Raw genomic sequence first — 14,547 nt, 5'->3', positions numbered from 1 at the left:
GCCGTCCCTATTTTTTGCCGCCCTAGGCCCGGGCCTATGCGACCGTGCCTGGGTGCAAGTATCTACTTCTAGCATTTGTATTTGGGGGGTTGCAACCTTTCTGTTTCAAAAAAGCTTTTGCCTCACAAGGAAACTTCGGGTGACTTCGGAATACGAAGCTCCGCGCGTGCCATGCCGCAGGCGATTTTTCATTATAGCTGGCGGAAGACATGGGGAAGCCGTTCAGGGAGATTAGTTGCCCCAAAGAAGAGCCAAGGTGACTAAATCTCCCCGAATCGCCAGGTGTGCCCTTACCCTAACTGGGCGCATATCTTTTCTTCAATTGCCTTGGAGCTGCCGCCAGGTCTAGGGTGATGGTACCCCTACAACGTAACTTGAGAGAGCCGGGCCCTCCTACAAAAAAAAATCTTCAGGGGGCCCCATCTCAGAAGCTTAGTCACCAGTGATCTCTCTCCTTTCATTTCCCCTGGTATGGTATCCCCCCTTGCTATCAGGGGCATAACTGCAGGGGTAGCAGAGGGTGCAAATTGGCCAGGGCCCGCACCCCCGCAGGGCCCCCCCGGAAGATCGTGCGCGCTGCAGCCGGCTGGAGTCGGCTGCAGCGGCACAGAAAAATCGCGCACACGAGGATGGGGGCGGGCCCGTCTGCATGGCTCGCACCAGGGCCCGCCCCCACCAAGTTACGTTACTGCTTGCTATACTATCTTTCCTGTGTTTGTATGGCTAGTTACCAGTTCCCACTCCGTTTTCTATTTCTCCATGATATGCAAATAATAGTCCATTTATTTGCTGTCTCCACGCTATAACAAATGATGCCGTAATGAATACCCAGTGGTACGGGGTCCCTGGAAATGTTCTGTAATGCTGGCAGTTATGCATGGAGCGACTGTGTACATTAAGGCTAGATACCTGGAATTCGGCCTCTAGGCAGAATGATCAATTTTTTTGCTTTTTGACATCTCATATACATTTCTGGCTAAACAGAAGGGGTTTTTATAGCTGGCCCAGTTTCACAGTGTGTATATCAGGGTGTGAAGTGCACAGGGAGCAGGAAGCTAAAAGGATGTTCTCCCCCAGCAGCTTCTGGCCACGAGCCAGGGTGAAAAGGCCATCTGTTCTGGGGTGGAGGGTGCTAAGCGTGCCAGGGACCCATGCCAGGGTGACACTGGAAATCCTGTCACATGCCAAGTGAGTGCTGGGCACAGACAGGTAAATCCCGAGGGCCCAGTTCCCTGCTTTGTAAGAAGCTGTGGCTGGATCCCTTAGTATAATGCTGATTAGAATGACCTCACTGAGCGACACAACAGGTTTTAACAGTTGCACTGCCGGAGACGACTGCCGCTGCATAAATATGAATGAGCACTCACTCTCTGTCCTCTAACACTATGGGGCAAATTTACTGACCTCCGAAAATTCACCCTGAAAAAGGAAAAGTTTAGGACTTAGAAAAAAGAAGCACTATCTACTCTATTGCACTTCGCCTGGTCTGAGGTGGCAAAGGCAAGTCTGGCGCAAGAGGTAACGTTCAGTAAAATCCGCATCTTAGTGAATTTGCGTAGTTATGTCCATTCCCCAGAGTGCAAGTTCGCCAGGCGTTAGGGAGCGAAGTACCACTAGAGTCTATCTCCTTCGCTAGCGAACTTACATCGACCATTAGTAAATCGGCAAAGTACCGAAATGACGTCACGCTGGTGAATCTTCGCCCGCGTTAGTCACTTCGCCCTTTAGTAAATTTGCCCCTATATTACTTGGGAATGCACAGCACTGTAACATCATGTCCCATAAGTACAATATCGCTGTATTATCTGGCTATACACAGTAGTATATAAAGTGTACAGTAGTGTATAAGCTGTCTATACATGTCAAGGTTTTGTCTTTCTAATTTCATGACAGTATCTGACCACCTGGCCCTGGGGTAAGGCATAATAGGAGGGGGCAGTTTTCAGTTAACATCTTGCAATCCTATCAGATCACAGTTTTTTCTGTAGATTTTTTTTTTAATAATATAGGAGTGTTCCAGTGTGCCAAATTTTCTCTGCACGGTATTAGAGGATTTTGGGTGTTTAGACCAGTGTATCAGTGTTTTGCCACTGAAAGCAAATCTCGGCTACTGTTACCGTAAACTGTTCTGCGCTCACTTGTGGTTTTATTCACAAGTAGTTACCATTGTAATCACGCACAGTTAACGGCCCATGTAAGCCATTCCTTATGGTGTGTGTATGTATATCTCCCCCAGATGCACCTATGGACAACGCTTCGATGCACAAGTGATTCACATACAAAAGAATACTGATATTTTCAGTAGCATAACTACTATACAGCAGACCCCTGAAGTGGGTTTAAATGAGAACTCACCCCACAATTAAGAAAATCCCCTACCTACTTACTTAGATAGTCCGAAAAATTGCCAAAGAGGACCCAAAGAAATCTGAAGATCCGTAATATGGTGCCCACGAGCTCCGCTGCACTTACTCTGCACTGATAGGTGAGAAATATTTTAGGGACATTTTTCAAGGCTATTTAAGTATGCGTGGGGGACGGGACTATCTAGATGAGTAGGAAGGTGCTTTTCTTAATTGGGGAGTTGAGTTCTCCTTTAAGGGGACACAAATTGCAGGGTCTACTGTATCATAGTTTGCCCTCTCCAGCCAGTTGCTGCCCAATCACATGTTTGCTGTGGACCCTGGCATAGTTGGGGTTAGGAGGCCTGTGAGTGTACCCACCAAAGATTGTATGCCACTGGATGTTGCTATTAGTTGTGTGTGATTATTGCTCTATTAAATAATATATTTATTTTTCCAGTTATACAGTATATCATGAAAGGGCAACTGAACAGTTCTGAAAAGGTCACGCAAGTCAGAGTAGATGCATCTTACTAAGCCTAGTAACAATGACGATTGTGCCAAGTTAAAGGTATGGTCAGGGTCGGAGCTAGGGTAGGTAGCAGAGACACGTGCCTTGGGCACAACTGTGGGGCAAGCAATAGGCAGGGATGGAGGCAAGGGGCCATGTGGAGTGAGTGGCAGGGGAGGGTGGTGTGTGTTCTCAGCAGTGTGGGGGGTAATATGGATTAGTGAGTGGGAGTGAGGTGGGTTTGCCAATCAAGCAAAGAGGCCTTAAGCACTACTTGTGTCAAAAAATTAAAGAAATTGGTGCGCAATGCCAATAATTGTACCATTATTAATCAAAGGAAAAAGTATCCAAAAATAATCAATAAATGGAGAGAGTACTCACAGTCCACCCCAATCCATGGGTGCAAGAATCCAAAACAGCAAAAAGTTGTGAGTTCTCTCCAAAAGTAAAGACCAAAATCATGATAAAAAATCAAATAATTTATTAGGACATACAGATGACCACCTAACGCGTTTTGTGCCTACTGGGGCACTTTTTCATAGACTGAGTAACACTACTTGGCCGGGTTCTGGGTGTAGATGTGTACATGAGCCAGATGAGATGAAAGGACTCATTTATTTGTGTACCACCACAAATGCTGGAACACGATGGGCAGTAATGGGATCCTGTTGAAAGGATGTTGTCCTGCTGTAATTACTTTGCGCCCCCATCTATTCAAGAGCTCCATAGACCTCTTTGTATGACATCATGAGCACAAGGGAACCCTGTACTTACTGTAACGTTCCCTAAGAAGAAAGCTTTGAATCCACCGGCATTCATGCACAAGGAAGTGTTGTGCCAGGGGTTGCCCACATCCTGCCCATGTCAACTCTCTTTGTTCATTCTACGAGTAAAAAACATTGCACCTGGGAGGCCCATCTACACTGAATGGTTTGGAACTTTATTCACAGTGACTAATGCAGTAAAAGTAGCTCAAGCTATGTTTCTGTGCATAGCATGACTATGCCTTATATCTTGCCTTTGTGCTCTCAAAGATTCACCCACTTAATACATTCAACAAGTGTAGCTGCTTTTTAACACCCTTATACTTGATAGTAAAAATGCAAATTAAGTAGGTATTACATGGTAAAGAGACCCACTGTATCAACAGTAATGATGTTTAGAACCTATTCTGCTTTGCCTTCCTAGTAACCTATTTGCCCACAACAATGCTTTATGGTAGAGCTAAAAAGCTTTGCAACAAAACGCTCTCCCATGTCCTACAAGAGTAGTTTATAGGTAATGGTTCTATGCAGAGCAGTCCTGAGGACTTATGTATCAAAGCTTTCATTCACATGGAAATCAAATCGGCTTACAATCCTGTTTCTGTTCTAATATACAGGATCTAAGTATTAACCCACTTCTACTGTACTTCATATACTGTTACTTTTCTAAAATAAAGTCAATCTCTTATTTCCCCCTCTTCGGCGATGCCCTTTTTTGTCTGGGCCCAGATAGGCCCAATGACCTCAATAGTCTACATTGTAACAATAAGGCATATGTGTTTTTTTGGACAGATTTTGGTTGGGCAGGCCCAATGATGGGACTCATACACAGATCCAGTAGGCTACTGACTTGATCTGGAACAGGTCTGGACTGAGATTCAAAATAGGCCCTGTCATTTACTGTAGGCACATAGAGGCTCCAACAGCCCAATAAATAGCGGCAATCTACAGTATATGGAAACTTACAGCAGCCCCTCTGGCATTTGCCAGAATTCACAGATTGCTAGACCAGGCCTGGTCTGAAAGCACTGAGTCCGCAGCTTTACTGGCCTGTGAATGGCCCCTTTAAGCCCTTACCATGACTATGTTGTCCCAAAAAGCTTAAGATAATACCATATTTTGCATATCATGAATTCACTATGGATATTATTCTAGCACTGAGAGTGTTTTTATATCTTTGCGAATGTGGTTATATCCTTGTGCATGCACAGCGTTCTCGCCTCTCCCTGTCCATCTGCTTGTTATTTTACTTTCTGTATGTTATTACATCTTTCTGCTTGTTATTCTATCCTTCTGTGTGTTATTTTACACTCTTTGGGGTAGATTCACGAAAGGACTAATTGTCACCAGCTACCCATTCGCACACACATCGCATCACTTCGCCAGGTGCAAATTCGCTACCACCAAGCTAATTCACTAATATGCGAAGTTGCGCAACGGGCGCCGAACACTGGCGACTTTTCGCTAGCATTACTTCAGCAGTGCGAGAATTTCATAGCGAAGATGCGATAGCGTTCGTTTGTGCCTAGTGAAAATTTGCTAGTGATTGTATATGGCGGGTAATCTAAAGTTCCATCGACGTCTTTATTATAAAGTGCAAATGCTTGAAGTTACCACTTTTTATTACAAATGTCCAGGGAACCTTAATAAAGACAAGAGAGTTAATATAAAGCCCTAAACATGAGCCCACTGTAAAATGAATGTTCCATATGTTAGGAAATGTCTGGAGAAAACCGGTTACCCAAAAAAAGTTTAAGTCAGCCAAAAAAGTTTAAGTCTGGACTTTTGCAGGCAATTCCGCTTCAAAAAAGGAAAAATCGCCAGCGTTTTTGGAACTTTAAAGGAAAACTATACCCCCCAAACAATGTAGGTCTCTATTAAAAGATACTGAGTAAAACAGCTCATGTGTAAAACCTGCTTCATGTAAATGAACCATTATCATAATAATATACTTTTTTAGTAGTATGTGCCATTGGGTAATCATAAATAGAAAATTGCCATTTTAAAAAATAAGGGCCACCCCCTGAGATCGTAGGATTCACTGTGCACACATACAAACCACATGTAAGGTCACATGAGCCAATTAACAGACAGAGTTCTGCCTTTTGCTTCCTCACTTCTTCCTGTTACAGTGAGGGGCCGATTCACTAAGCTCGAGTGAAGGATTCGAATGAAAAATACTTCGAATTTCGAAGTATTTTTTGGGTACTTCGACCATCGAATTGGTTAAATTCGTTCGAATTCGAACGATTCGAAGTAAAAATCGTTCGACTATTCGACCATTCGATAGTCGGAGTACTTTCCCTTTAAAAAAAACTTCGACCCCCTACTTCGGCAGATAAAACCTACCGAAGTCAATGTTAGCCTATGGGGAAGGTCCCCATAGGCTTGCTAAACTTTTTTTGATCGAAGGATTTTCCTTCGATCGTTGGATTAAAATCCTTCGAATCGTTCGATTCGAAGGATTTAATCGTTCGATCGAACGAAAAATCCTTCGATCGATCGAACGAACGTTTAGCGCTAAATCCTTCGACTTCGATATTCGAAGTCGAAGGATTTCAATTCGAGGGTCGAATTTCGAAGTATTTTTAACTTCGAAATTCGACCCTTAGTGAATCTGCCCCTTAGTGTTGTAGTATTTCTGGTCAGGTGATCTCTGAGGCAGCACAGATAGAGTCACGAAATGGTGGTTCAAGGCAAGAGATGTAAAAGGGCAATATTTATGTAAATATATATTCCAGTTTGGTAAGATTCTTTAATATGTCATTCAATTTGATATAAACTATCTGTTGCTTAAGTGTTCATTTTGGGGGTATAGTTTTCCTTTAATGTATTTTCGGCACACAGGATATGATGTAAGTGACAGAAGATTGAGGAAGATGTAGCTTATTTTAAGCAATTCACCTGGTCTGAGGTGGCAAAGTCAACTCTGGGGAAAGAGGTAACGTTCATTAAAATCCGCACTTTACAGAATTTGCAGACCTTTCGCCAGATCGAAAATCCGTCTGATGATAGAGTGCGAACGAACGTTAGCAGCGGTCTCTTTCCCTAGTAAAATGGCAATGGCGCTGTGGATGGTAACGCTGGCGAAAAGTCACTAGCGTTAGCCGCTTCGCTTCATGTGTATACCTCACTGTGTTCCTTCTCTACGACTCAGACTGGCAATGATGACCTCGCTGGCAGCAAATGGGGGCAAATTTTTATGTAACGAAGATATTTGGACCATCAGCAATCTTCACTGTGATCTTTGTTCTGCCAACAGACTGGTGAAAGTGGCTGGATAATATATAAAGCACAACTATAAGGTGCAAAATGTATTCCGGGTGCCAGTCTTTCTTTTCATTCGTTACACTATTTACCCTGGTAAACATTTCCACACAAGCTGAGCAGTTCAAGGCAGGCAATGTCAGGTTGCCTGGTACCTAAGGGGTTACGAGTCTTATTATTTCCGCGGGCAGATTCAGTTTCAGAAAATGAGGGGAGAGTCTTGCAAAAAATGTCAGTGCAAACAGAGCTGAACGGGCCTCCACCCTGACTGCAGGACAGAGAGAGAGGGGGACTGTTTACAAGGGAAGCTTGCAAGCTGTCATTCCACTACAGCACCTGGATTTACAGCAGAGTTTTATACAATCTTTGTGCAAATCCTAAAAGCCTCATATGTTCCCTTTCTCTTTCTGTGTATACATAGAAATATATAATCTATATTACGCTATACAAAGGTAAGTGCTATTAATCAAAGCCGACGTATTCCTCAGTGTTTTAAACTGATTAAAGGGCATGTAAAGGCAAAAAAATAAAATCCCATTTTTACTTTCTTTAATGAAAAAGAAACCTATCTCCAATATACTGTAATTAAAAAATGTGTACAGTTTTTATAAGAAACCTGACTGTATGCAGTGAAATTCTCCCTTCATTTACTGCTGTGGATAGGAATTGTCAGACAGTCCCTAACTGCTTAGCAGGGAAACAATCATACTTATGAACAGCAGGGGGAGCCCCAGCCTTACTTCCCAGCCATGCAGAACTCAAGCAGCTTTGTTTATGATGATCCCTAAGCAGCCCAGACCACACTGAGCATGTGCACAGTCTTAGTCTTGCAAAGATGTTTAACAAAGTTACAAGATGGAGACCCCCTGTAGCCAACTTTGAAAGCATAAATTATTTGTTTAATTAGCCTTGTGGTGCAGTAAGTTCATGTTTATATTTAGTATACAAAATACAGCATTTCTAGCCTTATTCTATTTTAGACTTTACATGCCCTTTAATCAGCAGTCTCTGCTCCAGTGAAGCTAACAATCTAAGGTCCCTTTTCCATTTACACACACTAAGGTCAGTTTTATTAGGAGCCAATTAACCTGCCTGCATGTAAGGGAACCTACACAAGGAGGTCATTTACTTCACCCCAAGGCACAAGTGTTAGAGTGCTAAGGGGCACAAATGCGCTCCTCTTTGCTCTCACTTAAGAAGCCCTTGCATCCTAGGGTAAGCTATGCTCTTATCCTTGACCCTGGATAAAAACAAGCAGGGCAGGCAGTAAGAACAGAGCCACAAAGCTGGCTGCTCCTCCTGCTCCTCCATAACATACTGTATGTGTCTGAATGACACGCAAGTTAGTGGTCTGGAACGGGGAAGGGGATGCCTACATGCTGTACTAACACAGTCAGCACTGTAAATGTGGGGGGCAACCTGCTGGTGTGCAGAAGCCTGCGGCCATTCTTCACCACTTCCTATACAAAATCCAAAAAATGTCCATCTCCCCATTGCAAATGACCCCTACAAACACGTAGTGCCCTGTCTATCCTTTTGTAAATCAGAGCATAGCTGACAACAGTGATATTAAACTGTGTAAGGATTATCGACTGCACTTGAACTCTGCCTACCTTGACCCTGGCCTGCTTATTGACTATGCTTGAACTCCTCTGCCTACCTTGACCCCGGCCTGCCCATCGACTACGCTTGAACTCTGCCTGCCTTGACCCCGGCCTGCTTATCGACTACGCTTGAACGGTTAGTCTTACTGCGGCTAGTTTGCATCTCCTCACATATAGGCTTTAAGAGACGGTAGAAGCCTGACAAACTGGCAGCTCTGCAGCCATTGTGGAAATCCAACTACCAACCAATCTGAACAATGCAACATTTGATTGGCCACTGACTATCACTCTGGTAGGGGAAGGAGGTTATGGGACAACCTGAAGTATCTTCTTTCTGGTGATGAGATTATTTAGGACATGTATCAGACCACCTGACACTCTCATCTCATACTCAACCAAGGCTGGCAGCATGGAGTTCTATCATTTCATCCATTTTTGATCCAAATGTATGATCGTTGGACCATTTTTGGGCATCTTATTATGCAATTTGGCTCAGTGCTGAAAGGAAAACCAAGGCCCATTGACAACCCAGTAGATGTTCTTATGTGTATCCTGGCCGAATTGAGACTAAACCTCTGTGTAAAGTTTATCCAATCAGCCTATGATCTGGATATTGGTTATGGGCACACGGTATCCAGGAAGTTTGGAAACCATCATATTGCTTGACAACCTGTGACTGTAAATGTTGAGATTTTATGAAGGGTTAAGGAAAATAAGGAGTGGTATTGTCCTTAAGAGCCTTGCCAGTAAGGAAATCTGGGTTAATTATCTTGTCAATTACTTGTGACCTTAGGCAAGACTCTTCCCGGGCCCCAGGCAGTGGAAAATATGAATGTGAGTTGAATAAAATGTGTACAGTGCACAATAAAGTCTATATAAAATAGGGGCAAGGAAATGGAAGTTGCAAAACATTTTTACCATTCAAATATAAAATATGGGATTTGGCTTATTTTTCCTCCTATTCATCCCAAGGCTTTTAGTGCAGTTTCCACTATCACCATCAGTTGCTCACAGATCCCAATAAAAGTCCTTTTCTTTCCTTAAAGTGATACCGACACTAAACATTTTCTACATTAAAAGTTACCTATAGGTCATGTTGATCGTTTTTCACTGATAGTTTTGCTTTTGTAAGTAATTGTCAGTTGAAGTTCTTCAACCTGACTGTTTTGCCAACCTGACTGTCCCTTCTTAACCTGTCAGTTAGAGTTTCTAATGCTAACGGGCTACTGTTGCACAAATATGGCAGCCTTCTCATAGAGGAACATGGGGGTAAGAAATGTAATGTAAAAGCATCAGGCAAATACTTTTACGTCAAAATTATAAACAGCAAGATAATGCTATGATAGATAATAAAAAAGGTTATTTTCTGATGTTAGTATCTCTTTAACGCCTTCCCAGTGCACTAACAGTCCCAGAATGCACAGCTAGAAACAGGGGCATTTAAGTTATCGGTCAAGGTAAGAACCCTGCAGGGATGGCATATAGCCTTCTGCAATAAAGCACAGGTAGATTTAAGACCAGAGGGTCTCCCCGTTAATCCCCTAGCCTGGCTGCGGAGCAGAACTAGAGCTACAAAGGGGGTAAGGGGCTGGTTATGGCACATTCTATCCTTTTCTTTTAGAAATTGCAATTGAAGCCACCCACACCACTAATGATGGCCATACACTGAGAGATCCGCTCGTTTAGGGATGTCACCATCTCTCCCCAATATGCCCACCTTGAGGGCACAACAATTGGATCATAATGAAGGGTAACGTGCGGTCGGATCGCGGGACCGTATCAATGAACATATGTGGCCGCGATCCGATGGGATTTTAAGTCCTGTCCGATCAACATCTGGCCGACTTTCGAACAGATATCGATCAGGGAAGCCCGTCGGAGGGCCCCATACATGGGCCAATAAGCTGCCAATTTGGTCTGTCAGCAGCTTTTATTGGCCCATGTATGGTAACATTAACTCAGCTATTTAAATTCTGTAGATTATACCATCCCCTACCACTTTATGTTCCAGCTTGGAATTGCGGTAGTTTCTTCTGGGTGCTACAGCTTTTCAGTAGACTTCCAACATATTATAGCCTTTGACAAGCACAGCCATGGCTTTCTGGTCTTACTATCTTTCCTCCTGGGTGATGTCTCATTTGATCAGGTGCTTCTTCCTGTGCCCAAACATAGGCAATATTTTTGAGACCCTCTGTTCTGTTTTTCCGAACCAGTCATGCATGGTAGTCTAGGTGCCCGATGAATTCAGCACCAGATTTTGTGGGTGGGCGCCCGAGGCCGCGCGGTCCTGTCCCCCGCCCACATACCCCCTTCCATACGAGCGCGCCCCTAATTCTTTGCTGCCCTAGGCCTGGGCCTATGTGGCCTTGCCACAAATCCAGGCCTGGATGAATTAGCACCCAAGGGAGACCTTCATTGCAGTGGGCTTTAGCAGGGGTACTACCTTGCTCATAAGAACGATGCTTAATGCCAATGATATTCATAGGGAAGAAAACTAAAAAGATAAGAAAGCCAGTATCCTTTTGCAGATGGCAACCCAAATAACAGGATAAACCTGCTGTGAAACCAGTTATATAATAGTAAATACATCAGAAGTTTAGTATACTGGCTAGTAAGTAATTTCATTGGCTTCTAGACAGACCGACCCTTTAAATGAAAACTATACCCCCAAAATGAATAGCCAACTGATAGTGTACATCATATTTAGTGGCTTATTAAGGATTCTTACTAAACTGGAATGTATATTTGAGTAAATATTGCACTTTTACATCTCTTATCTTGAGCCCCCATTTTCTGCTGGTCTGTGTGCTGCCTCAGAGATCACCTGACCAGAAATACTGCAGCTCTAACTGTAACAGGAAGAAGTGTGGCAGAAAAAGACAGAGCTTTGTCTGTTAATTGGCTCATATGATCTAACATTTTTGTGTGCACCGTGAATTGTACAATCCCTTAGTACTTCAAATGGCAATTTTCTATTTAGGATTGCCCAATGGCACATACTGCTAGAAGAATATATATTATTGTGAAAATGGTTTGTTTAAATGAAGCAGAGTTTTACATATGAGCTGTTTTATGTGATATACTTGTATAGAGGGTATAGTTTCCTTTTAAATGGCAGTTTCGTTATACAGTGCATTTTGTCCTTTCCTTGGTTTGATGCCCCCTGTTCATAATTACGATGCTAACATTTTTTTTATTTTTAACATTTCTGAAACAAGACAGCTGCCAGTTAACCCCTACTGTCCCAGAACTCTGTCCCCTGCGGCCTGGCATATCCTCTGGCTGGCAGCCTGGAAAGCTCCATGAGCAGCTTCTTTCAGAATGCAAGAATAGGAAAAAAAAACTCCCAGTGTTTTGATGCACACTTTAAACATTTGGCATCCCACATCTTCCTCCCGACACAGTGAACTGGCAGCAAGGGTAATTTTGTTTACATTGGGGTTGATTTCTTGTAGACAGCCCCCCACCCTTAGCATATGGTATAACTTACCAGCTGGCTCCTCTGTGCTAGTGAGAGCAGGGGTAGGGACCATGGCTGGGATTTCTGAGGGTGATAGAAAAGTAAAGAGATTATGTTAAATGCTGAACTTTCCTCCTCAACCAAGCGTGACATGAAATACATTGATGTAGGGGCCGGCACAGACAAGAACGCAGGGTTAAGCAGCAGAGGAAAAGGGTGGGTTGGGAGATGTAGTGTGGTGTGGGGCTGAGTTACACAGAATGGAAAAGGAAAATCAGTCAAACTATAATAAGGGATGGGTAGTAGCATTGTACCAGGCAGTGTGGGATTATCAGGGAATTTTATGCCCCAATTCTTAATAGCTACACTATGATTTCATTCTCTTCATGACACAGTATGCACAAGCTCTATGTTATACGGAGAATAAACAGTGGCAGAAGCATGAGGCACAAGTACAATTTTCAGCAAGGAGTCCATATAAGGGACATCCAACCTTTTGCTCTGCAGTCGTTGCTGACTACAACTCCCACCATCTACCTACAATCAGAAAGACATAGGTTGGTCACTCTTTGAAGCTGGTGGCCCAGGACAAATGCCATGTTTGTCATCCTCCAAAACCTGCATTTTTGCTGAAGATGTCTAGCAGAAGCCATGACCAGTGTAACATGGTATTAGATAGAACTGGGTTTGCCTAGTATAGCATAGTGTTGGGAATGAGGTGGGAATATCCACAATGATGTAGTCCAGAAGAGAGGTGTTGTTCTGTGCAGCAGGGTGATAGAAAAGAGGCCACTTCATATAGTATGGTATTGGATAGTAGAGAGGAAGACTGGGATAGCATGTATTTGGATAGGAAGCCTGGTATAAGTTATTTTAAAGAGACGCAACCCAATATAGCATGGTGTTGGATAGAAGAGAGTCTGTCTGGCATAGCATGGTGTTGGATAGAAGAAAGGAAGTGAAAAATGTTATACAGGGGTAGAAATATTTTACTCTGGAGGGGAGTGTTACATCATACATAACACTAATGGTGATAGAATTAAATAGTGATAACCTTCTAAGGCACAAGGGAGATTATGTGAGCAGAAGACAGTACATAATTACATTAAATAGGTTAAAACAATTTTGAATTAAAAAAAAAAACTTACTGATACAGGGAGCAATAGGAGAACGGCTCTGCTGGTATCCCTTGGAGCATCTATTGCATGTTAGGCCCGTTACTCCATCTTTACAAGGGCACTGACCAGTGGTCTGGTTGCAGGTCTTTCCTGCTGCTCCCACAGGATGGCAGTCACAGGCTAGAAGAAATATTGAATCCATTAGTACAGTTTAATGCTAATCATAAACCACGTTGGCCAACATGAGTTCACAGTGTAACCAAGCTTTCAGCTAAGCCACCAGTGAATCTGACATTGTGTACAAGTTCCAAACGGTTCCCACCTGGGCAACACATGGGACTCGCTAAACGTGATTTCGATATGCTTTATAACTATATAGTCTGTATTGACAGTCTTATAGGTGCTTCCTTTCCTAGCAGATAAATAAAAATAACGGATTCCAGTAGAAATAAAGTCTAACGAAATAACTGCCTTTTGCACAAATCCTGCATGTAGAGAGACATGATGTCTGGTGATTTTAATAGAGTGAGCTCTGATACATCTTCTAGGTCAGGGTTCCCCAACCTTTGTTAGCCGTGAGCCACATTCAAGAATAAAAAACATTTGGGGAGCAACACAAGCATGCAAAAACCTCCTGGCGAGCCAAACAAGGGCTGTGATTGGCTATTTGGTAGCCCCTATGTGGACTGGCAGCCTTCAGGAGGTTCTCTTTTGCAGGTCTCTTGGTTTTTATGCAACCAAAACTTGCCTCCAAACCTGGAATTCAAAAATAAGCTCCTGCCTTGAGGCCACTGGGAGCAACATCCAAAGGGTTGGTGAGCAACATGTTGCTCACGAGCTACTGGTTGGGGATCACTGTTCTAGGTAAAAGGAGCCCCTCTATAAGATATATTGGATCTAACTGTCAATTAATATCTGACACCCAACTGCTGCATGAAGAGAGAATGAAAAGAAACAGATGCTGAGAGAGGAATAGTGATTATTTCAGAAATGCTACAGAATTTTTAATTCATTGTATTTAGAAAACTTTTTATTTCAGTATGCTGAAGGTTATATTAAATTTTCATTTTCGCCATAGTTCCCCTTTAAGGCAAAAATGCATTTACAGGTTGGTAGATAGGCATAGGAAGGCTCATTTTGATAGACTGACATAAAGCAGTCTGACTTGCAGCCTATCGTTCATCTGAGAGCACTGTATCATTGGCCTATATTGACAAATAGGACTGGGAATAGGGTATTCGCTCAATCGCAGGCCAGTTTCACTTATGGAAACACCCTGAGGTTTTCACAAATGAGTGCCATAGCCAATATTGATTCATATCGCTGCCCCTATAGGGCCCCAAAGAACTTGTTCTCTTGTGACAATCACACAAACAATGAAAAGCTACATGAAAGTTGCACATCTGGAATGGTTATGTGTTCGAAACGCCTGTGAACGTGGAAAAAAAGGTACATTAAAGTGTAATTGACAGGGAATCTAA

At 43.0% G+C, this 14,547-nt stretch overlaps 1 protein-coding gene across 2 annotated transcripts in view; it reads right to left on the bottom strand.

Annotated features, from left to right (window-relative positions):
- ntn3.S (netrin 3 S homeolog) overlaps window positions 1-14,547 on the bottom strand; it is an 82,117-nt gene that overhangs the window by 18,650 nt on the left and 48,920 nt on the right. For both annotated transcript variants that reach the window (XR_001933440.2, XM_018239222.2), the window contains exons 4-5: window positions 13,097-13,246; window positions 11,979-12,032 (exon numbers count right to left, since the gene is read on the bottom strand). Coding sequence is in view for 1 of the 2 variants with exons in the window: in XM_018239222.2 (XP_018094711.1) it covers window positions 11,979-12,032; window positions 13,097-13,246 (204 nt within the window). In the remaining variant the exon portion in view is untranslated. The remainder of the gene's footprint in view (window positions 1-11,978; window positions 12,033-13,096; window positions 13,247-14,547) is intronic.

Source organism: Xenopus laevis, chromosome 9_10S, assembly GCF_017654675.1.
Source record: "Xenopus laevis strain J_2021 chromosome 9_10S, Xenopus_laevis_v10.1, whole genome shotgun sequence".
Classification (NCBI taxonomy): domain Eukaryota; kingdom Metazoa; phylum Chordata; class Amphibia; order Anura; family Pipidae; genus Xenopus; species Xenopus laevis.
Note: the sequence above shows the minus strand (reverse complement) of the source record. Positions and strands in the feature narration are given on the sequence as shown.